This window comes from Peromyscus californicus, unplaced genomic scaffold (assembly GCF_007827085.1).
Source record: "Peromyscus californicus insignis strain IS unplaced genomic scaffold, ASM782708v3 Scaffold_24__1_contigs__length_46423439, whole genome shotgun sequence".
NCBI classification, from domain to species: Eukaryota; Metazoa; Chordata; class Mammalia; order Rodentia; family Cricetidae; genus Peromyscus; species Peromyscus californicus.
This window is the reverse complement of record NW_026294535.1, coordinates 2,024,820-2,049,776: the sequence shown is the minus strand read 5'-3', so window position 1 is coordinate 2,049,776 and position 24,957 is coordinate 2,024,820. Positions and strand designations below refer to the sequence as shown.

The 24,957-nt window shown below is 45.1% G+C and overlaps 1 protein-coding gene and 1 long non-coding RNA gene across 4 annotated transcripts in view; one reads left to right on the top strand and one right to left on the bottom strand.

The window, feature by feature from the left end:
• Nucleotides 1–24,957, bottom strand: part of Rfx4 (regulatory factor X4) — a 158,151-nt gene that overhangs the window by 21,615 nt on the left and 111,579 nt on the right. For all 3 annotated transcript variants that reach the window (XM_052752924.1, XM_052752922.1, XM_052752925.1), the window contains 5 exons: nucleotides 24,302–24,446; nucleotides 17,108–17,202; nucleotides 16,579–16,696; nucleotides 4,317–4,436; nucleotides 3,857–4,018 (listed from right to left, as the gene is read on the bottom strand). In XM_052752924.1, coding sequence (XP_052608884.1) covers nucleotides 3,857–4,018; nucleotides 4,317–4,436; nucleotides 16,579–16,696; nucleotides 17,108–17,202; nucleotides 24,302–24,446 — 640 coding nt within the window. The remainder of the gene's footprint in view (nucleotides 1–3,856; nucleotides 4,019–4,316; nucleotides 4,437–16,578; nucleotides 16,697–17,107; nucleotides 17,203–24,301; nucleotides 24,447–24,957) is intronic.
• Nucleotides 1,930–24,365, top strand: LOC128119590 (uncharacterized). The gene is made up of 3 exons (XR_008221584.1): nucleotides 1,930–2,554; nucleotides 19,154–19,234; nucleotides 24,256–24,365. It is a non-coding gene; the product is annotated as an uncharacterized LOC128119590 (long non-coding RNA).

Here is a 24,957-nt window from a genome sequence, read left to right as displayed (position 1 = left end):
AAATAAATGTAATTTTTTGGTTTTAGTTTTTTGGAAAGTAGATGGAATGTGAAAGCAATTTAACGACATTAACTAGACATTAAAATCATATACTGAGTTAACTTTTTTTAAAGAACATGATGGGAATGTTTCATTAGATTTGTATAATCATTTTTTAAGTTACAATATTATTCAATGAAAGCATGCACGAAAGTTAAGAACTCTACAATAATACATTTATAGCATATACATAAAACCATGCAGCTTCTTAGAAATTATGTGTGTGTTTCTTCTAAGACCATGACCCATTGCACATCAAGATCCAGTCTATGGATCCAGATTTGATCCATGGGGTATTTCAAAAGTGGTACTAGTATAGATACTTTTATGTAGGATGACATTTTTAATGCCCTCTGGAGATGCCTGAGAACAAAGCTGGAATGTGCCAGAATCTTCAAAGCTTACAGTCGCCCGAAGAGAGCCTGTTTCACATCTGTATTTCTAAGGAGGTACTTTTATGACCTGCAGCATGTTGCACAGAAATCTCTCAACACTTTTATGATATTTCTGTGGCCTTGGTGATCGTCACACCTGCCCTACCTTGAGGCCTCCAAATTGCTACAAAGAAAGTCAGGCAGACTCACTAGCAGGATGACTCTGAGATGATCCTATTAGGCTTCCCTGCACACGCCTCACACCCTCCTGTTTCCCAACCACCCCTTGGACTGATGTGCAGAGCTGGGAGAAGTTTCTCACCCTCACCACACTGTTTGGTATGCAAAACTTGTCCATGTGTTTTAGAAGACAGGATGGCCGTGACTCTGGGCTTGCTTTGGTGATGGTGGAATTGGTGGAATTGTCAGGGGCTTGGTTCAGGGAAGTGACTCTTGGTAGCTCATTGCCCCTCTGCTTCCTTTGCGAAGCAGGAGACCCAGGGATGGTGGTATAATAATACTCCAATCTAGGAAGAAGCCCTGAGTTCTGGAGAGCTGTGAACGGCGCCTACACGTGCCCCTGTCTTGCTGTCAGTGAGCAAAGATGCTGCTGGTTCTCTCCCCTGTCAGTCTTGCTGGTGAGTGTCATAACTGCTTGTCTGAAGGTTTGTTCAGCTGGATTCCCAGAGTTTCCAAGCCAGTGTGGCTGCCGGCACTTCCCAGGAGCTTGTCTGCTAAGTTGTGAGAAGGTGCTGGTCTGGGAACCCGCTAGAATCTGGCGGAGTCCAATATTGGGAGAATAGGCACTTCCAAATGGTCGCATTTAAAATGCTTTCCTTGTGACAGAATTCCCCCCCCCCAAAGCTGTGTGCATGCATGAAGGGGTCTCTGCTGTAATAACTCCTTACATATTATATAGCACCAAGGCCATCTTAACTAACAGAAGGAAAAAGAAAGACTTAAAGCTTGAGTAATAAACAGGATGGCGCAGCAGCTTACCCAAGCCTCCCCTCCTCTGTGAGGTCTCTCCTGATGCCTCCAAGCATACACTCTCCTTCGCTGACAGCCCTGTAGCATTAGTTCACACCTTGATTATGCTGTTTTCTATGATGATTGGCTCTACTTCTCTCATCCCTGTGTGGCCTTTTGGTAGCAAGGCCTTGGCACAGTAATATTTATACATGGCACTCAGCACAGGACTTGGCACTTGAAAAATATATAGATATACATGCACTCGCACTGTCCCCCTACAAAACCTACGAAATAGGATTCTGTCCTGAAGATTCTCAATACTTGTTAAAAATACTGCATCAGGCCGGGCGGTGGTGGCGCACGCCTTTAATCCCAGCACTCGGGAGGCAGAGCCAGGCGGATCTCTGTGAGTTCGAGGCCAGCCTGGGCTACCAAGTGAGTTCCAGGAAAAGGCGCAAAGCTACACAGAGAAACCCTGTCTCGAAAAAACCAAAAAAAAAAAAAAAAAAAAAAAAAAAAAAAAAATACTGCATCAGATACTGAATCTACTGTTGCTGATGAGAACTCTGGTATCATCTGAGTCTCCTTTGGTGATTACCTGTGTTCTTTGGAGCTGATAAGATCTTTGATTTTATTCAGTGAGTTTAGAGATGACTTCCACCCCCACGCCCATTTAATTCACCTCAGGATTCAAGGAAAGAACACTGTTACCCTAAGTTATTCTGTAAAGCCATTAAATTATTAGCTCTCCCTCCCTCCCTCCCTGCTGAGCTTCCTTTCATTCTAGCAGCACAGTACTTTCTTTCTTCCCTTCCTCACTTTCCTCCCCCTTTCCTCTCTTCTTCATGTTTTTGAGATAAGAGCTCATTCTGTAGCCCCATCCCACCCACTCTATAGACCCATTATGGCTTCAAACACTCAGCAATCCTCCTGCCTCACAGCCTCCTGAGTTCTGAGATTACACGTAGGAGTCACCATGCTCTTTCTTGGAACACGTGTTCAAAACGTGAACGTTGGGTTGGGCACACACCTGTCACCCCAGCACTCAGAGGCAAAGGCAGTAGGTTCAGCACGGATTTGAGGCTAGCCTGGTCTGCTCACATGGAGTGCCAGGGCTGCACAGGGAGACGCTGTCTCAGAAGAGTAACAACAGACTGTAATTCCTGAAGGTATCGGCTCTTTCTCTTAGCATGACTCTCATACTTAATATTTATCTCTTTGTGTTGATTGTACTATCAGGGAATCTCTTAGCTCATTATTTTAATTTTCTTTCCGTTGTATTTTATTTTCTATTCAACCTATCTGTTGAAATTTCTTTTTCATCAACTGTCTATTTTTTTGAAGATCTCTGACTCTCATGAATATATAATTCCCCCTTCCCACTGTGCTGTGCTGTTCTTCTCCCGTGTGTGTGTGTGTGTGTGTGTGTGTGTGTGTGTGTGTGTGTGTGTGTGTGTGTGTGTGATAAAACACCTTAACCTAAAATCTATCAATTAAGCCCTTTTCAGCTTAGCTGCATTTGTACACTTGTTGGAATGTACGTCTACCATCACTATGCATCTCCAGAGTTTCGGATCTTCCCAAACTGAAGCTCTGTCCTTACGATCCTGTCCCCTGCCTCTATCCTGTATTTTACTCCATGAATTTGACTGCTGTAGGATCCCCATACGGTAGAGTCAGACATTTGTCCTTTAACATCTAGCTCATTTCACTTAGCACAATGCCTTTGAGATCCTTCATGTTATAATGTTATATTAGAATGCCATTTCTTCTAAAATTAAGGCGAAATAATGTTCTATAGTACACCATGTTTCTATTTACCCTTCAATGGCAAAGAACACATATGGGTCCTTTCCATCTTGTAAATACTTGTATGAATATTGATATACAAATATCTATTTGAGGTTTTATCAGTTGTTCTGGATATGGGTGATTACCTAGGCTTGGGCGATTCTTAGCTGTGGTCTGGCATATGAGAACACAGTGCGTATCTTCTGCTGTGGCTCTCACATCAGAACAGCTTTCAAGTGGCATCAGCTTTACAAGTTGTGCTCAGGGTGGCCCAAGCGTTGCCCAAGACCAACTGTGTTCCACTGCTGCTTCACTCACTCGCTGCTGCCTGACTGTGGCTTGAACGTGGCCTCCTGCCTGGCCACCTTCCCAGAGACATTGCTCAGGTTTGGCTCGTGCTTCTTGCTTTCAAGAATGCCTGCACACTAACTCACTTAACATTTTAATAATTTCAGTGGCTTACATTGGGGGAATAGAGATTTATCATGTGTTTAATCTGCCAACTGAAAGCAGCAACATATGGAAGATGTACTAATGAGTAATTTGAGACCCGTAAGCCTTCCACAACTCCAAGATTCCCGAGTCTTGGCATTTCTCTTTATCTTTTGAGGAAGACTGTTTTCCAGAAACCTCTTGCTTTCAACATCTGCTCCCCCCCAGCACTTCGGGAGCCCCCTTACCTGTTGTGCTGAGGCCAGTGTACTCAGGGGATGGGTTGCTGGCGGGGGAGGATGGAGGTGGCACCTCCACAGAGGTGGCAGATTTTGCTGGAGAAAATGATGGTACTGGTGAAGGGGTAGGGGGGGAAGCCTCGGTCAAGATGATCTCTTCCTGGACTTCCGCTACAAATAGAGAAAAGGTAAGTTCTTAGATCCCAAGGTCAAGGCCAGTTGCCTTTAAAGAAGCCCCCAAAAATGAAATACGTTTTCTAATCTGGGTTGTACTGGTCACTCCTGCTTAAACCCTTCAATGACTCCCGTACACACAGGTGCCCGCCCTGAAGAGGAGGATGGTTTGCTGTCTCAGCAGCTGACCCACTCGCCACAGCTAACTTCTTTGGCGTGTGGAATTAAGGAAACAGAGCAGACGTGAGTTGTCAGATGGCTGAGTTTTGACATCCCCACTGAAGTTCTGGCTCACCAGTGCTTCCTTCACCCTTCATGGCTCGCATGAGCTCATTGGCCCGCTCCTGGCAATGCAGAGATTCTAGCAAATAGAGCACGTAGTCGTCGAACATCAGGTGAATTAGGTGAAAAGACCCTGGTGAGAAAAGATGAAATAGGAAGTGAGTCACACCACCTCGTGTGTTCCCCCATCTGGTGGACAGCATCTGCTGCGGCCTCTGACCATGTGTTCAGGACCTCGCTCCTCTCCCTTATTCCTCTCTTATGGCTAGAGCTGTCTGTTCTTTGCCTTATACTCAGTCAGGCCCATTTATTCACTTCCATGCATATGTCACCATAAAAAATGGCACACACTAAGTCACTTTTACATGCGCCTGATCCTTCAGGTTCTCAGCAGCCCGTCCTTACCCCGGCACTCCTCACTCTGTTCTGTGTTCATCAACACCATGACACTCACTTCCATTCTTTCTATAGCACATCCTTTAAGTGTGCACGTGGAGGGACTGTGTCTTTTAGTTCATGGGTGTCTACTGACGAACCTGGTATAATCCCAGGAGCAGAATTGAAATAGTAAATTTGCAATGACAGAATTATTTCTCTTAGATGTTTTTGAGACTTATTAGCACAAGGTTTTTAGGAAAGGTACCAGGTGGAAAAAATTTGGGCTTTTCAAGGAGAACTCTTCATTTTGAACGTAGATAATTCCTTAAAAAGGAAAGTGAACAGTCATTTTAAAGACTGTCCCATGTACCAATGTCTGTGCTCAACAGTCTCCAAGGTCTAAAATCACCCAGCATAGATGACATTGTGATTTCTGTGTTTCAACCTACCCTGCCTAATTCTTTTAAATAAGAAAAACAAAGATGTGCACTGAGTGAGTGTTCTGTGGCAACCACTATGTTAGCCAATGTAGCTTATTGTGTATAATCTACATCTCAGCCATATGAGATAAACAGAGTTGGTTACAAAGGAAAAAAACGAGACTCAAGAGTCACAGACACATGCAAAGCCACACAGTTAAGTGGCAATGTGATGTTCTCTGAAAGGAAGACAGTGAAGCTTATACTGCAGAATGAGATAAGTATACATCAGGTGCTTAATAGATGGTAACTTGTGATGTCAAGAATTATACAGTGGCTGATTCATCCAGTTACAGTAAAACAAAAGTCAGAGTTTAGCATCAAATACTTAAAGCATTCATAATGAAGAAATTATTTTATTTGCTGGGATGCTGGTCTAAGTCAACATGGATGGAATGAAACATCCATGAACTGATAAATTAGAATGGAAAACCCTGGATGATAAAAATGGGCTTGCCTAGTAGTGTTTGTCCAGGCAGTCCCTTAGAAACCATCAACACACCCACTAGGTCTGTTAATTTTCAATCATTCTTCAAACAGGAACTTTGTAGAGCTTTTGCTCCTGCCTATGATCATGCTGTGGCTCTTGCCCCTGCCTATGATCATGCTGTGGCTCTTGCCCCACCCTATGATCATGCTGTGGCTCTTGCCCCTCCCTATGATCATGCTGTGGCTCTTGCCCCTCCCTATGATCATGCTGTGGCTCTTGCCCCTGCCTATGATCATGCTGTGGCTCTTGCCCCTGCCTATGATCATGCTGTGGCTCTTGCCCCACCCTATGATCATGCTGTGGCTCTTGCCCCTGCCTATGATCATGCTGTGGCTCTTGCCCCTCCCTATGATCATGCTGTGGCTCTTGCCCCTGCCTATGATCATGCTGTGGCTCTTGCCCCTGCCTATGATCATGCTGTGGCTCTTGCCCCTGCCTATGATCATGCTGTGGCTCTTGCCCCTCCCTATGATCATGCTGTGGCTCTTGCCCCTCCCTATGATCATGCTGTGGCTCTTGCCCCTGCCTATGATCATGCTGTGATTCTCTGAGTACAGGGTTCCTGAAGACCCTGACTTAGCAAGGGCTACTGTGTCCTTTAAAATCCATCATTAGGATTATTGGGCAATAAGCAGTTCAGTGCCAGGGTGTCATGGCCACAGGGGAGGGTAAATATAGAAGGAAAACTGGGGGGGGGGGGGAGTGAGAGAGAGAAGAGAGGATGCTGTAGCTCTATAACACAGGTTGCTTTTACCCTTACGTCCCATTCTGTGCCCAGCAGTGTCGGGGACACAGCAGAGACTCTGTGCACATGTCTTAGAGGAACGAAGGACTGGTCCAGCACCAACTACTCCACCATGTGCACCGTGCTAAGCTGGTCAGCCTTCCAACAGCACTGTGAAGGTTTATTTTCAGCTAATAGGAGGGTTTTAGAGTATAAACCACCTGCTCAGACCCAGAGCTAGTGATCTCCAAAGGCCATTATGAAAAAAACTGTCGCTATATGGTAACCTACTCAACTGTACTTGAAAGAATCTAGAATTTTCTTAATTCTGGCCAAACTTTTCTAGCTTATAGAAAATGAGAGCATTCTAAAATGACCATTAGTATACTTATCATATAGCTTTATGATATGCTTAACACTTTTCTGTACTTAAATCAGATGTTTTTTAATTGAAGGGAAATATTAAATCCATGTTCCCTTCCTTACTGTTACTTCCCTGACTATGTTCATCCCTTTGAGTAATACTAATCTTGATCTGTTATTTATACTGCTACAGTATTTGTAGAGATCTGTAAAAAACACACAGGTAGTTTTCCGGTGTAAGGAAAATAATACAACACTCTGCACAGCATTCCGCAGCCTGCTTTTGACAGTTTTCTGTTTATAGATCTTCTGTGGGATGTTCTGTAGGCTGTGAATGTGTTGCTCTGATTGGTTGATAAATAAAACGCTGATTGGCCAGTAGCCAGGCAGGAAGTATAGGTGGAATAAACAGACAAGGAGAATTCTGGGAAGAGGAAGACTGAGTCAGTAGACGCCAATCCGCCATCCAGGGAGCAGCATGTAATGGTACACAGGTAAAGCCACGGAACATGTGGCAACATATAGATTAACAGAAATTGACTGAGTTTAAGTGTAAGAGCTAGTCAGTAGTAGGCCTGAGCTAATGGCCAAGCAGTTTTAATTAATATAAGCCTCTGTGTGTTTACTTGGGTCTGAGTGGCTGCAGACTGGGCAGGAAACAGGAAAACTGACCACATAGATTCATGCACCTTGACATGCAAGCTGCAGGTGAATGGCCAATCAACACCACAGTTTACCCATTTTCCTGCTGGTGAAAGTTAGGTTGCTGATGAATTTTCATCATTGAAAATTGGCTACAATGACTATTTTTGTATCTGTCTCCTAGCATCTAGGTCTAGAAGTCCAAGTAACAGAACCCAAGAACATTGTACCTCCAGTCTTAAGAGACAGTGCCAAATTGCCCACCAGAATGGTTTACACTTTTACCAGAACTATGTAAGGTGCTGGTGGAGAGGGTGTGAACTTTGCAGTGACCTAATTACCACAAAGACGTGTGTCTAAAATGTGCTTATTGTTGAGTAGAATTCCCTCTTCTGTAAATTGCTGTTTGTACTCATTGCTCTTTTTTTTTTTTATACTGGGTTATTTGCTTTAAAAAACAGTTGTTTAAAGATCAAAAGGACACCTTAGTGGGTAAGTGCACTTGCACCGAGCTTGACAATTTAAGTTATTTGAGTTATTTCCCTGGGAACCACATGGTAGAAAGAGAGGACCAAGTCCCACAAGTTGTCCTCTGACTGCCACATGTACCTGTGCCTCCCATAGATAGATAGATGATAGATAGATAGATGATAGATAGATAGATGATAGATAGATAGATGATAGATAGATAGATGATAGATAGATAGATGATAGATAGATAGATGATAGAAAGATAATAGATAATAGATAGATAAGATTATAGCTGATAGATAGATAATAAGATGGAAAACAGATAATAGATAGATGATAGATAATATATGATAGATAGTAGATAGATGATAGGTAGATGATATATATATATATAGATAGATGATATATGATAGATAGTAGATAGATAGTAGATGATAGATTGATAGATAGATGATAGATACTAGATAAATAAGATGATAGACAGATAATAGATAGATGATAGATAGATAGATAGATAATAGGTAGATGGTAGATAGATAGGATAGAGTCATTTCAATATATTCTGGATTTTAATCATTTGATAGTTATATCAGTTACAAAAATATCTCCCTTCTCTCCATGTCCTTTTTAGACATGTTTTAACTTAGTTTATGGGACTCATTAAACACGAGTTTAAAATCCCAATGTATAATCCCTAGAATGGCTGCAGTTCCACAAACTGAACACAGTGAGAAAATTAACTCACAAGTGACAAATGGAGAAATAGCCACATGAGCACCTTGTTTAGAAATCTAAAATTACCAAGAAAACAAGTGATCACAGAGTAGGGGTGCCTAGCCTTGGAGAGAAGGTCCAGGGATGGGCAGTAGTGTAATTTATGAATTATCCTGAAGTCACCTAAAATCATTGAGTGTCTCTGACATCAGTCACTTGACCTTATTGTAAGGTTAGAGGTAATATCACTTCAGAACAGTTTGAAACATCTATATCAATGTCTCTTCTAGGGTTTCCTCATGGCTGATTTATACCGTCTATAATACAGCCAGAGGAAGAAGCCTAGCCAACCCTCTTACACTGTGTTGGTTCATGTTCTTTAAGAATTCGTGCTTAACTATATATATATGTATATATATATATATATATATATATATGTCAACCTCAGCAGTCTCTTCCTTCATGCTGTGTCCTTTGTGTGTGTATATGTGCTTTTTTCTTTTTTAAAGAAATAATTTCCTATTCCAAGATCATAAAGAGATCATTTCCTATTTTTTTTTTTTTTTTTGGTTTTTCGAGACAGGGTTTCTCTGTGTAGCTTTGCGCCTTTCCTGGAACTCACTTGGTAGTCCAGGCTGGCCTCGAACTCACAGAGATCCGCCTGGCTCTGCCTCCCGAGTGCTGGGATTAAAGGCGTGCGCCACCACCGCCCGGCCATTTCCTATTTTTTAAAGTTTTGAGATCTATTTTTGTCATTGTTTGTTTGTTTGTTTTTGTTTTTCGAGACAGGGTTTCTCTGTGTAGTTTTGCGCCTTTCCTGGAACTCACTTGGTAGCCCGGGCTGGCCTCGAACTCACAGAGATCCGCCTGGCTCTGCCTCCCGAGTGCTGAGATTAAAGGCGTGCGCCACCACCGCCAGGCTATTTTTGTCATTGTTATTGGTTTTTCATTTAGATGTTTCCTTTTGGAAGTTGGGGCATCTAATTTTATCTTAATCCCCCTTAAAATTCTTGCCTCAGAAAACCGACTGGTGTGAACCCCACTCCTGTCCAATCAGTAGTCCCTGACTCTCATCTGAGACAGGCTCCGCCCCTGCACGTCTGGCTTTGGCCTCTCTGAGGTGTGTCTGTCACTGTCAAACGCCACACTGTCTTGCTTTGTGATCGACTTGAGTGTCCGCTGAGCATGTGCCTACACCTTGCTCGCCCTTACCCTCACAGTCTTCACTCGCCTAGCTCTGTAAGTTTCGATTTGAATTTAAGGATCAGGTTGTTATACTCAAACAAATTGAAGATGTGAGCTGGAAGAGAATTAACATCTTTTGGGGGGTTGAATCTTTCCAAATATGAGCTATAATTTTTTTCCTTGAAGGGCTTTTTTTTCTGTTTCTTTGAGACAGGGACTCACCAGGCAGCTCTGGCTGGCTTTGAACTCACTGTGCACCTCAAGCTGGGCTTGAGCGTGCAGCGGCCCCTAACTCAGCCATCCGAGTGCCAACACAGCAGGCATGAGCCACAATACCTGGCCATGAAGCTTTGGAGATCTTAACATTTTTTTTTTTATTTTAGAATTATTTCAAGGTACTTTTTAGTCTCACTTGTTACTATGAGTAATGCTATTATTTTTAAATTGTATATCAGTGTTGTGCTGAGATTACCAATGATTTTAGAAAAACTGAAGTAACTTAATTTCCATTTCACTTATAGACTATTTTCTTAAATAAGCTTTATTGTATTTATTTATTTTACATATACATGCATATGTGCATGCGTGTGTGCCACAGCATGGATGTGGAGGTCAGAGGACAACTTGTAAGATCCAGTTCTCTCCTTCTCCATGTGGGTCCTGGGGGTTGACTTAGCTGGTCAGGGTTGACAGTAAGGCCCCTTTACCCACTGAACCATCTTGTCAGCCCTGGACTCTCTTCTCTTCGTCAATCAATATGTCTCTAAATAGATGATTTTGTGTTTTTCTTTTAATTCATAAATTTCCTTTACTTATTTATTGGCTAGACCTCTTGTACATATTTATTTGAGAGTATGATATGTAATTCCTAACTTTCTATGCCTTAAGCAGGAAAACATAAAATATCACCATTCAATGTATTGTTTGTTGTAGACATTTTAAAATAATTTTTAATATTCCCTTTGATTTCTACTTTACAAAGAGTTTCTCAAAAATTATATATGGCAAGTGACTGCAAACTAATGCCTTTTTTCTCTATTATCTGTAAAGGTGCCATGTGACATTCCTTTTTTTTTTTTTTTTTTTGGTTTTTCGAGACAGGGTTTCTCTGTGTAGCTTTGCGCCTCTCCTGGAACTCACTTGGTAGCCCAGGCTGGCCTCGAACTCACAGAGATCCACCTGGCTCTGCCTCCCGAGTGCTGGGATTAAAGGCGTGTGCCACCACCGCCCAGCGTGACATTCCTTTTTAATCTATGAATACAGGATGCTGCTTATCCATGATTAGACTTGGAATCATACTTGAAATTTTAGTAGATCCCTACCAATCCCTATCAATCATGATTATTATTATTATCGTTTTACTTTTTATTTGTTGTGGAGTGGGTGTCAAGGCACACACGTACCGCTGAGCACATGTGGAAACCAGAGGACAGCTTCTAGGAGTGAGTTCTCTCTGTCCACTCTGCAGGTCCCAGGAATCAAGCTCAGCTCATCATATTTGGCAGTAAGCACCTTTCCCTACTCACTGAGACAGCTCATCCACCATTAATTGTGATTTAATAAAGGAAAAGCTTGGCATGGTAGCACACACTTTTAATCCCAGCCCTTGGGAGGCAGAGGTAGGTATCTCTGTCAGTTTGGTGCCAGTCTGTTCTACATAGAGAATTTCAGGCCAGCCAGGGCTGCATAGAGAGAGACCACCTCAAACAACAGCCTGGAATGAGACTGTCTTCATCCATGGGAAACAACGTGCAGCTGAGTCACAGTGGTCTTTTCTCCTACCCTTCTCGCCAGGTTTGAAATTGAGAGTAGCCATAGAATGGGTGTTATTCTTTCTGGCCTTTGTTTTTATTCTTTTAAATAGGGATTTTCATAAATTAAGATTATTTATCTCACATAATTTAGAAAGTCTTGCCTCTTAAAAATAGTTTTGCCTGCCGTTTTCACAGGTACCGAGGCTTGTTCCTTTGTTCGGATTATCGTTTCTTTGTCTTGTTCTGACCGTCATTTTACCCTATGTTCTGTGCCGTCTTACCTCTTTCCTCAGTTCTTGCCATCTCTTTCTTAAGTGTTCATAGTATTCCATTTCCCCTGCAAATTATGGTTACGATGTCATGTGATAATCGCTTAGTTCATCCTATACATATACTCTCCATGTTTACTGTGAAAACGTATGTGGACAGATACACCATCTTGGCAAAATCTGGGATTATTTAGTAGTTGCAGAGACAAAGACTCTCCATGTTTTAACTGCTCTTCAGCCTTCACATCTCATTACTCCATGTTATATATTTTCTCCTGACACTTGGCTTTGCCTTTGTAAAGAACACACATGAAGATTAGTTTGGTGCCATCACTATGGCTCAGTGGGTAAGGCGCTTGCTGCCAACCCTGAAGACCTGAGTTCGACTCCCAGAACTCATATGGTAGAAGGAGAAAACGGACTCCCAAGGGTGGCCCTCTGACTGTCACACTTGTGTTGTGGCATGCCCCCTGCCACATATATATATAAATAACAAATGGAGAAAGGATTAGCTAATTAGATTTGCTTACATAAGTTCTTCTCTCATGTGAAAACAGACCCTCAAATTCATGTACATTCTTTGCATTAAAGATTAGGGGAGAGGAGGCCTGGAACTCTTGAGCAAACAGAGTGTGAAGGAACTTACCCCATGTCTGAGACCGTCACCCATGGATGGTCACATACAGACCCCTGAGTCACCATAGGAATCTGTCCGGATCAGACCTCTGTGATTTGGAGCAGTTTGTTACACAGCAGTGATAATCAGAAAATTGCTGTTTCTTGTGTGCCAGCGTATTTCTGGCTTTATTTTTCTTCTTGCTAAAGTGCATCCTTTAGCAGCCTTTTCTTTCTGATGCACATATGTGGATGCCAAATTCTCTCGGTCTTTATATAACTGACTATGGCTTTCTATTGCCCTCACTCTTGAGTAAGTTGATGATTTTTGTTCTCAGCACTTAAGATATTATTCCATTGTTGTCTGTTAGTATTTTCAACAGTCTAATGATTCTTCTTTTCTCTCATCATTTAAATTAAAAACTCTTAATTCATAAATTTAAAAGCATCAGTGTGGATAAAGTTGTCAGCCATTCATCTGAGCCCAGTGACGGGTGTTGAGCCAGAGCTGTACCTTTCCGCCTCCTGGATCTTGAGCAAAGAAATTCCACAAGCTCCCTTCCCACCCTGAGCATTCATCTGCCTTGTGGAGTTGAAGTGAGAAATAAACAAGCTTATATTTTTGCCAAATATTTGTTAAAGTAATTATTATTGGCTTTTTAAATTTTTATTGTTTGCTTTATTACATGTCTCATTCTAAGAAGTCCTTACTAAGTTCGACCCCAGCTTCCTCATCTGACATACTAAAGGCAGCAATAGAAAAAATGCTAATAGAGTGTCTAAACTCTATTAAGCTCTTCATAAATACTGGTTCATAGTTCCCATCGGCATTGAATTGAGAAAGGCAGGTGGGTCAGGACAGCTTATGGGAAAGAGCATACATGTGAGCTGAGAAGGACGCCCTGTCCCTGGAAGAACTCAGTCTCTCATGCAAGTCCTCCTTCTCTCTGGGCCTGTAAAGGGCAGGGTGGGGGGAGGAAGGAAATTCATACTCTCAGGGCTTGGAGAGGGCCCAAGCAACACTAGCAACATTGGAGTCCTCATGTTTTGCAGGCTCTGGGTAATAGGGAGTCAGAGCACCTGAGTGTAGAGAGGCAATTTGGAAGATTCTATCACAGCCACCAGGTCTGGGAGCCACTCCATGACAGATGCCCACGGGGCCTTCCAGCTGCAGCCCAAGAGGGTGGGCTTTGATGCTGGGCCATAAAACCATCATGCAGAAAAGTGATGTGTGCAAGGATGTGTGGCCATGCCCTGTCTACTGTAATGCTGGGCCTTTCACATAGTTTTGCTCTGGAGTACGTCAGGAGCGACTGTTGCCTACGGACACCCACAACAGTGAAATAAATGGGCATTTGATGAAAATCCACACCAAAAGGGTGAAGGCTGCATTGCTGACTGGAGACTCAGGTGTCCCTGAACTGGAATCACTTCAGTCAACTGAAATGGAGTGGGTTCTTTTTTGTGTGTGTATGTGATGGAATCTTTAACTTGCTCAACATCACCAGGACCAAAGCTTGTCACCTGTTACCTTTGCAAACTTCTAGAGACACTGGTTTTTTTTTTTTTTTTTTTTTTGGTTTTTCGAGACAGGGTTTCTCTGTGTAGCTTTGCGCCTGTCCTGGAACTCACTTGGTAGTCCAGGCTGGCCTCGAACTCACAGAGATCCGCCGGCCTCTGCCTCCCGAGTGCTGGGATTAAAGGCGTGCGCCACCACCGCCCGGCTTAGAGACACTGTTTATGGTAGAAAGTCTGGCTGCTCTAGATCAAAGCATAGACATGGCTAATAGGAACCATGGAGTCAAAATTGAAAAGCAATCAAGGATAAGGAAGGTGTCAACTGCCTTTCAAAGGGTTGCTCTGAGAGGAGGAGATAGGCTGCCAGGGTCCTTTGAGGTATTCCACAAGATCATTGTAATGGTCAGCCTGCCAAGCTGGCACTTAGATGAATCCCACACCATTCCGCATGCTGAGGACCATGCAGGAGTTATAAGATACATAGAGCTGGCCCCTGCAGCTGGGGGAGGAGCCAGGGAACAGAGGGCTCTTTTTCCTAATTAGCTGTTTCCATACAGTGCACACATGACCCAAACACAGCCACCAACTGGGTCTTTGACATATACAGGCAGAAAGGGGGAGCTGGGCTTTTGTCTGCCACACATTCTTTCAACCTGCCTGTCGCCCCAAGCTGCAAAACTCAACAATGAGTCAGATGAGCTGGACCGTTTCAGAGTTTGCTGAATGGACTTAGAGGCAGGCATTGTTTCAACCTACTCAAGGCTAAGAAAAATACTATAAGAGTGAAATTGGGTTAACGTCTCTCTTTTCATAGTGTGTGTGTGTGTGTGTGTGTGTGTGTGTGTGTGTACACACACACACACACACACACACACACACACACACACACACACGCCATTTACTCCAGTTTCCAGCACATCCTAAAACAGTGTGATCGGAAAAGAAATAAACCCATTTTAATGACTAGTACATCTCAGAAAGAAATTCAAGGCATTAATAAACCACAATTGTTTTGTCCAGTCTTCCAATTTTACATTGCTTGTTAACTCAGCCCAAACGAGTGAACTACAAAGAGAAATGCCAAGGAAACAGCTGTCCCTGCGTGATGGGAGGTGGCCAGTGGCATGCTTATTTCATGGGTCAGCAAATGGAGAATAAGCGATAAGCCACGGGACAGAGGCTTCTCACTTTGTCCATGTGCATGCATGAGTACGTGTGAAAAATGATTGAATCTTTGATTTTGAGGCAATGAAAAAAAAATCTCAAGATGCCATTCAGCCATTGCTTAAGCAAAAGCAGTTCTACACATATGATCTTTCCAGAGCTACAGGTAACATGTGCTAATGCTCACCACCATGGACTGGAAGTCATCAAAAGGCCACATCTGATGGCACTGCTCAGGCGGCAGTCATCAGAGCGTTTCCATGCTCTGCTCAAAGAGAGTTTTCATCTGTAGCTGAAGCATGGGCAGGCTCAGAGAACCTAGGGCTGACGTGGAAAAAACAGCCAACAAAATGTCTGAGTAGGTTGACTCTTTACTCACGAGTAAAGAAGTAACAGGTCCTAAATAATGCTCCTGTATTTTACCACAGTGGCACATCATTGTAGGACACAACTGGAAAATGGTGATAAATCCACGGAAAGTTAGAGGGGAAAGTGTCAAATGAAAACCCAAGACAAAGCTGAGAACTGATCGGCTTCATCTGAAATTATGAGACATGAAATCACATCTGTATTTGCAGAGAAAGACAGCATGGAAGCAATTACCTAGAAGCTTTACCAACTGTTCCTGGTAGAGACACCGGGAAAACAGAGGCCAGTGTTGTGGAATTTTGAAATCTAGATAACATCTTTCCAGGTCCCACCTCCCTTGCTATGAATGATCTGGACTCAGACACACATCCTCTCTGCTAAAAGGAGACTGTGTCCTGGTGGCAGCATAATGTCTTCACTGAGCTGGGGACCAGGTTTCTGCCTGCAGAGACAGGACCTGGAGACAGACCTCCAGCACTGTCACAGTGCAGAGTAGTAAGTGAGGACTTAGGGGTGACCTAAGGCGTCAGGAAAACAAAAGGGGGCGTGCAAAAGCTTTCTTCTACAGAGTGGGCCAGAGTGCATTTCTGAAGAAATGTTAATCAAAACATCAAAAGTCAATCATTTGACAAATGAAAAAAAAACCCTGAAAAACAGCAGAAAATAACCCTAGGTATCAGTCAAGCCATTTGCAAAGGCTTAAGCTCGGGGGCCGTCTGTGCCCAGTCTTAGAATGCCCACAGCTGTGGAATTCTGCAGATCACCGTGTGGAAGTGGCAGACACTGGGGACATGTGACGAAGGGTGCTGGACCACTGGCACCCCTGCCTCCTTCAACGCTGGCAGGTCCCTCTGACAGCAAACCTCTCGGCTTCTCCTGGGCTGCTTCGCCATTTCACCTTTAGCATTCGGTGCCCTCTTGCCCTCTGAAAAAAACCTAAGAGTTGTGTCCCACCCCAACAGATGCCTTCACACTGATGTCCTTGTGGCCTCAGAGATAGCAGGTGAGACTGTGGATGACTCCACAGAGGTGCACAGAGTCCAGACAAGTGGTTGGACATTTGGACATTGTGTGTGTGTGTGTGTGTGTGTGTGTGTGTGTGTGTGTGTGTGTGTGTGTGTGACAGTCGGATAGCCTTACCGAAGCTGGGAGCACTGTGCAAGGTCATGTCCCGGATCACTCTTGTACCAAAGCAAGACCACATCAACAGGAACTGTTGCGCGACTTTCTTTAGGGACCCTTGTCTCTTGGCAGCCACCTACAAGCAAATGAATGGCTTTAATACTTCTTCATTCACCATTGGCTCTGAAAAACGAGGGAAGGCCTGTAAGCCTTCAAGTTCAAGCCTGTGAAGCAGTGATTTTTTCTTTTGTCTTTTTGGTTTTAGCAGCATAAACACACTTAATAAAATCTGATGCCAAGATGCTATGTAAGGGGCAAGTAAGGGATGCATGCCTGGGTGACTCAGGAATAGGGGATTCAGAGTCCTGTCTCTGTCCCCTCCACCTCCCAGGGTTGAGGCCAGGTCTCCTCCTTGCAACCCCAGAAGTCTATGGATGCTGAGGAACATCAGCTAGCTCACTCTGGGGTTCTATGCTAGTTAGGGTCCACAGAGACAACCAAACACCTGTAGGAGCCATGGCTGCCCCTTCCCTTTGGCTCTACCAACCTTGACAACGCATCGGTCTACCATGGTATCCAGCCATTCTATGTAAGACTCGATGGGCGACTGCTCCTCCAGCAGGTGGTCAAACTCCTGGTACACTGTAAATGAAGCAGAACCACGCACCTTCCTCAAGCTGTAGTTCCATAGAGCCATGTCCTTTAAGGCACAGAGGACTGGACTGCATGGTTCTTCATGGCCCAGCTGAGATGAAATCCTTCCAGCCCTCCCTCTGCCTCTCACCAGCCCACGTGTCTTCCCTCCCCCTCGTACCTCTCACGGCACACTACTGTCTTTATTCTGCCTCCACTACACCATTAATAGCACTGGCCAACAGCTGGTCAGGTGTCCAGTCTTCTTGCTGGTTCTTCTCTAAGGTCATTGTTTGGTGCGTTACCTGTGCCACGGCTGTTAACTTGGAAAGCCTTGCTTAACCATTAGGTCAGGGCATTACTATCTCTTGCTGTCTGCCAGGGATGGGGCACAAACAATGATCCCACTGTTTCTGGACCACAACCCAGCCTCTCGGCGCTAGGTACTGAACATATCCTAATCAAATGAAACCATCTGGTCCTCTCTCTGCCCTGTCTTCAGCTTCAGGTTAGGAAAGTAAGTGTGGAAGTGCTTGGGAATCGGTGAAGCACTGTGGGAAATAGGTACATGGCTGGGGACACTTGCATTGTAAACATCTTTTTCATTGAATAGTTTCGGTGTGGTTTTTAGACATGGAGCTAAGTAAATAAAACCACAGTTCAAGATCTGCTGTTTTCATGTGTCTGAGCAATTTTTTTCCCACGTGGGAAGGCCAGCCAATTCTCTCTAATTTGCTTGTTTGGTGACTCTGTGAAGCCAAATGGTCCCAATGCTTAGCATAAGCATGGGTTTTAAAAGTACATTGGTCTTTCTCGGATTATAAACGAGGTGTATGGCAGCTAATATTGTCACCTTGACAGAATGGAGCTAGGGCTCTGGACCTGCCTTGAGGGTTCCCTAGCTTGGGTTAGAAGACCCACCTTTACTGTGGGTGATTTCAGTCCATGGGCTGGAATCCTGAACTGAACGGAAAGGAGAAAGCAAGCTGCATGTGAGCATTCATCACTGTCCGCTTCCTGACCCTGGACTAGCTACCTCAGGCTCCTGCCGCGGTGACAACCCTGCTATGATGCACTGTAGCCTTGAACTGTGAGCCCAGATGACCCTGTCCTCATCGGCTCTACTGGGGTATTTTACCACTGCAATGGGAAAAGTAACTAACACAAGGTTCTATACCTTAATGAAGTCAAAGCTAGAAAGCAAGCGAGTTACACCGCAGAGCCCAGACCCACAGATGGCTCTGGGGTTCTTCCTCTGTGTCCAGACTACTGTGCCTTAGCTGCCAATGGTGACAATAATGGTGGTACAGCAAAAATGGCAACAGCTAACTTTCTTGAGCACTTGCCAAGTGCCAGGCACTCTCTTCAGTGACTTACATGGGTGCAGTCAGTCAGCGTTAATGTCGTGACCCCAGTGCTTAGGACTGCCCAGTGCAGAGTATGTGTGCAGCTGGTTGCTGAGTGAGTGGATGGACAAACCCAGGAGGAAGTGCTCTCATTTTTCCTGTCTGCAAATAAAGAAACTGAGGCACTTCAAGATGAGGAACTGCCCAAATGTTTCACAGCTAGTGAACAGCAGTTAAGATTCCTAATAGCTCTGTTCATCATCTGCTTCCTAACCACTGCTGTGTAGAGCACTCCTCTGCTGTGGAGCACTCCTCCACTGTGGAGGACTCCTCCACTGTGGAGCACTCCTCCCCTATGGAGCACTCCTCTGCTGTGGAACACTCCTCCCCTGTGGAGCACTCCTCTGCTGTGGAGCACTCCTCCGCTGTGGAGCATTCCTCCGCTGTGGAGGACTCCTCCCCTGTGGAGCACTCCTTCCCTGTGGAGCACTCCTCCCCTGTGGAGCACTCCTCTGCTGTGGAGCATTCCTCTGCTGTGGAGCACTCCTCTGCTGTGCACTAAGCCTGCAGTATTTGGTCATGTTTAACCCCTCTGCATTATTCTCATCTTACAGAACTAGAAACCATGATCTCCATGCACCGGAGCCAAGGTTCCAGCAAGGCCTTTTGAGCAAACAGCCCACCCTTTTCCTGAGGTACCTCTTAACACTCATTCTAGGGGTGTGCTCAAATACCAATATATGGTGATATTTTATTTGTATTAAAATGTTATTTGTATGTTAATAAATAAAGTTGCCCGGGGGTCAGAGCTATTAGCAAGCCATAGGAAAGCAGGGCAGTGGTAGCGTACGCTTGTAATTCCAGCACTTGGTAGGCAGAGCTGGGTAAGTCTCTGTGTGTTCAGGGATACAGCCATTATTGGATACACATGCCTTTAATCTTAATACCAATCATGGAAAACCTGGAGGCCTATACAGACAGGCTGGGAGGAGGCGGTCATGTGGTTGGGTTTACAACCAATGAGAAGGCAGGACAGGAACTCTATATAAAGACTTTAACACAGGGGTAGCTCTGGTTCGGAGAGGTAGGACCACCGCAGGAGGAAGGGTAAGGTTTTAGCTCTTAGCTCTGACCTCTTGGCTTTCTTCTTTGCATTGGTTCTGTGTTTCTTATTTAATAAGAAGGTTGGATACATCTACATTTGGCGCCCAACGTGGGGCAAGAGTTTCCACCTAAAAACTGAGAAAAAAGATTCTAAAACGGAGCTAAAAACAGTTCCTAATTGTCTCTCTCAAATGAGCGGCAGCTGCTGGTTTGAGCTCCTTGTGGGTTTCTGGTGTGCGCGCTCCACCTGCAGTTTGGCGGGAATGAGGCCTCTGTAAGTGGCACATTAAGCTGCATGGTGGATTTAGCCTTTGCTAGTACAAAACAAAAAAAGAGGTTTCTGGACTACATGCTGCTTGGATAAAAGCATAGACCCACGATAGCTCCCAGAGCTGGTGGTAAACGTAGCCATGTTGGGAAGCTGAGGTGGGTGGAACCAGCAGCCACAGCTGCTGCAGTTTAAAGCAATAGATTCACAATAAGACAGATTCAGATGTAATAGTTTACAATGTGTGTAAAATATACGTAGGCTTGAAAGAGACAAAAAAAGGTGATATATACAGTTATAGAAACAAATACATAGTTTAAAAAATAAAGTCTTTAAAGAGACAGTAAAATTAATATAAAAAGTAAGCCACGTGAAGATGAATATTACACAGAAAATCTGGATTGTGTTGTCTTTGGGATTTTTAACTGCAGAAAAACATTTGATTGTAAAAGCTGTTGAGTTATGCCAAAATGTATATTTTAAAGATACCTTGACTTCAAAATTTGGATATAAGGATATGTTGCTTTGGAAAAGAGTCTCTTTTGTTTCCACAGAAAGCCAGAGGCTATGGATTTGTTCAAGATTAAGATACATCAGGTTTGACCAGCCAAGACCCCCTGAAAGGTCTCCGATGACACCATGGCCCAGATGATCCAACATCCAGAATGGTTTCAAGGCAACTGGCTCAGACGATACAGCCTCACGGACTACTCCATAATTCTAAAATTTTCTTTGTGTCCCCATAAGATACAGCGCCCCCCTCCAGCAGGAAGTAGTAAGAGAAGCTACGCCCAAATTCCCAAATTATATGTAATTTTACTTTGTTAAGGTTAAAACCTTCCTTTTTGAAAAAAAAAGGGGGAAGTGCTGTGGGATGTTCTGTATGGCAAATGTGTTGCTAATTAGTCAATAAATAAATCACTGATTGGCCACTGGCTAGGCAGGAAGTGTAGGCAGGACAAGGAGGAGAATAAAGCTGGGAAGTGGAAGGCTGAGTCAGAGAGACACTGCCAGCCGCCACGATGAGAAACAGCATGTGAAGATGCCGGTAAGCCACGAGCCACGTGGCAAGGTATAGATTTATAGAAATGGATTAATTTAAGCTGTAAGAACAGTTAGCAAGAAGCCTGTCATGGCCATACAGTTTGTAACCAGTATAAGTCTCTGTGTTTACTTGGTCGGGTCTGAGCGGCTGTGGGACTGGCAGGTGAGAGAGATTTATCTTGACTGTGGGCCAGGCAGGAAAACTCCAGCAACACCAATACATGTCAGAGCTAAAGTGAGCCACTCAGGTTCTACATCACAGATGCAATGGTGACCCTGACAGCAAGACTTTGCAGATGTCAGCTGGTTGTGGTGAAAGTGAGGTGCAGCATGCAGGTGCCCCCACCCCTCCTCAGACTGACTTCACGAACTTTGCTCCTGTCTCTTAGGAGGTACAGGTATGACACCTATGTACTGGGCCATCCGCCTTTGGGCTTGGCATTCCTTCCTGGCATTGCATCATACAGCACTGTCTGCAGCAGAGCTGTACATCAGCTTTGGACTCGCCATGGACTCTGGGCTCTGTGTCAGAAGGGCAGTGTCTATCCCAGTCACTGCCTGGCTGTTAACACAGAGCCTGATCCAGGATAGACATCCAGTGAGGACCAGCTGGGCTGAACTGAACCACAATATAATTCTAGCTTCAAATGACACCATTCTATCCTGCATCTAAAGGAACCCAGAGAACCCAGAGAGTCTTTCTCAGAGAGAGAGGCGGCAGTGGCGTCCATGGTGCTCCAGCATGGGGCTCAGAGCCTGGTCCCTTCAACCAGCTCTGCTGATTGTGTTTCTCCCTAAGTCTGGTTCACATTTTACTTCCCACAAGAGGCTCTAAGGGGAGAGGGAAGCCAGTGTAAAACTATGAGTGTTTGCTAAAACTGAGAGGCAGGGTAACTGGTGGGTCTCTGCTCCTCAGACATTATCAGACGCCAGGTCCATGCCTGGCTCACTGGGAGGCCCTGGGACATAGTGACCAGTGGTTTCCCACGGGCTGTAAGGGTGCTTGGAAACAGGCTTTCTCTGGGTCTAGCTAAGAATAGGTGAAACAGAGCCCGAATCCAGCCTGGAAGCTGGGGAGATGGATTGGTGGGTGGTTTGAGGGTGTGGGTCTGGATCTCTAGACCTCACATTAAAAACAAACAAAACCAGCTGTGTGTTGAGCAGCACACAGCTGTAATTTCACCACTGTGATAGTGAAATGGAGGCAGAGACAGGAGACTTCCCAGGAGCTTGGTGTGCTGGCTAGCCATACGTCATCTTGACACAAGCTGAGGTCATCTGAGAGGAGGGAAACACAATTGAGAAAATGCCTCCATAAGATCTGATTGGATGGCATTTTCTTAATTAGTGATTAATGGAGAAGGGTCCAGCCCATTGAGGGTGGTGCCATCCCTGGGCTGGAGGTCCTGGTTCATGAGAAAGCAGGCTGGGCAAGCCATGGGGAGCAAGCCAGTAAGCAGTGTTCCTCCACGGCCTCTGCATCAGCTCCTGCCTCCAGGTTCCTGCCCTGCTTGAGTTCCTGTCCTGACTTCCTTCAGTGATGGACTACAATGTGGAAGTGTAAGCCCAATAAACCCTTTCCTCCCCAAGTCGCTTTGGTCACGGTGTTTCATCACAGCAATAGTGACCCTGACTAGGACACCTGGTGTAGGCCGTGATGAACAAGAGACCCTGTCTCAAACAAGGTCAAAGGTGAAGGCTGAGCTTGTCCTCTGAGCTCCATACACATGCTGCGGCATATGTGCAACTACACACACACACACACACACACACACACACACACGCACACGCACACGCACACGCACACGCACACATGCACGCACGATGAAAACAAACACAAAAGAATAATAGAAAGCACTTGGAAAGATCCTGCCCCCTCTTGAGCTCCGTGGCATTTTACAACTTTGGTTCCCTCTGCTCCTTCTCAGCAGGAGCAGCCCTGGGCTGGGGAGGCTGACACAGGTCTAGGTTCAAGGCCTAGCACTGTCGCATGTGGTCACAGGACCCTGGGGAAGCCCCATCAACTCGATGGAGCTGAGTTTTCTCAAATGTAAAGTGAGAGTGACGTGAGACCGTCCCTCGTGAGGCTGCGAAGAATTGATGGTATCACACATGGTGGTTTGAGAGAGCACTTGGCAGAGAGCAGGCAGCTGCTACACTGCATTATTAAATCCGTGGTTTTTGCTAAGACTCAACAGTAGACAAGTGGGCAGCTGTGCAGAGAAGGAATAAGAACCCGAGTTAAGGCCAGGGTCTGAACCCAGGAAGGAAGTCTCATGGAGGGCCACAGGTGCAGATATTTAGAGCTCTGTTGGCCTTTGAGAGGCCCTAAAAGGAAGCACTCTCTAATAGGGAATCTCAGAGAATTTTGGTTCATAAACAGCCCAGGCTTAGACCAGCTGGCAGAAGACGGGCCCCCAGGACAACAGTGTGGAGGAGCAGACCCTGTAACTCAAGAGGCCTGGGCTTTTCTGAATTAACTCCTCCTCCTGATGGTCATTGGAGTGACGATGTAATTTACCCCACACAGAAGGTAGGGGTCTTGGACCATCTGTTGTTAGCATACTATCAGCACCACCCTCCCCGGAATCTCTGAGGGGTACTGACTACTCTACCTGACAGCATGCCCCCTGCTGCCCTTCCGAGGAAAGGATGGCTGGCCAAAGTGAGGTGTGCCCTGAACAGTCAGCTGGGCTGAGCTCAAAGGAGGACCAGAAGTGTCTAGAGGTGATGGGTGATATTTTCTGTTCCCTTGTGTTTCACTCTTGGGAGCAAACATCTTGCCCATATCAGGGCTGACTGCACTGGAATCTTACTTGCTTGTAGGAAATCTTTGTCCATATGGCCATGAACACACGTTCATGGAAATAACTCACCATCCATTCACATCTTCTCAAACTTTAATGTGCCTGAAAGGGTCACCTACTGACATGCTGGTGACGGGGAGTGGGGTGTGTGTGCAACTCATGGTCATGTGACCTTCCACTGACACAGGCATCACATCCGGCTGGCTCTACACTGACATACACCAAGGCAGGCCACAAGTCTCAGTTCCCACTCTCTGTCACTGAGCTGGAGGTATGCATGGCATGTAGGGTCACATGCAGGGTCTTTTGTATGACATGTGTGCTACCCAACTGCATCAGCCATGTTGACACATAACTTCTTAAGTAAATTAGCTCTCCTGTCTGGGCCGACCCATTTAACAGGAACAATAAGAAGAATGGGATCCAGGGAAGGGGACAGGGTGGGAACACCACGTGAATATTTATCAAGATACTTTTTCCCTTTTAAAACCAGAAACAGAAGGACCACCCCCCACCCCACCCCCCGTGGGACACCTTACACTGGATGATGAGTCTGCGGTGCTCATCTCGAGAGTCCTCCATGGTGTAGAGCGTCTGTTTGGTGATGCTATTCAGGTCTACATTCCTCCAGTCCTCCAGCATCTGGAACGTGATGTCTGCACTGTGGATCACCGTTCGAGAGGCCTGTAATCCAATCCAGCCGCCTTGTCAGCACATGTCCAGTTGAAGGCCCTCTCCTCTGTGCCCCGTGTGCCTCCTGAGCGGGGATGCTTATCATACTCTGTAAACTACTCTGAAATCCAGGGAAACTCGATTTCAAGAAACAATGGTGATGCCCTAACTCAGAAAATTCAGAGAGACACTCTCTCTTCCTGAGGCTTTCTCCTCTCTCTTCTTTTTCTCCACGAAGGTGACCTGGGCCAGGCCAAACCCTGCTGTTGTTCCCAGCCCCTTTGGTCTTCACCCCAACAACGGGATGAGGCCCAGAGATCTGGTAGCTTTCTGGCTCAAGCTCATAGGAAGGAGTTCTGTGTTTAATAAACCTCTGTGCCTCTAGGGCCAGAAAAGTGGCAGGACCTGCTGAGGAACTGCTCTGGCCACCCTGGGCCTAACGGGTATCCAGAAATTTCACAATGTAGACTTTTCACATGAATATATTATCGTGCATTTTGGGTTCTTATTCTTTGTGCTTGTT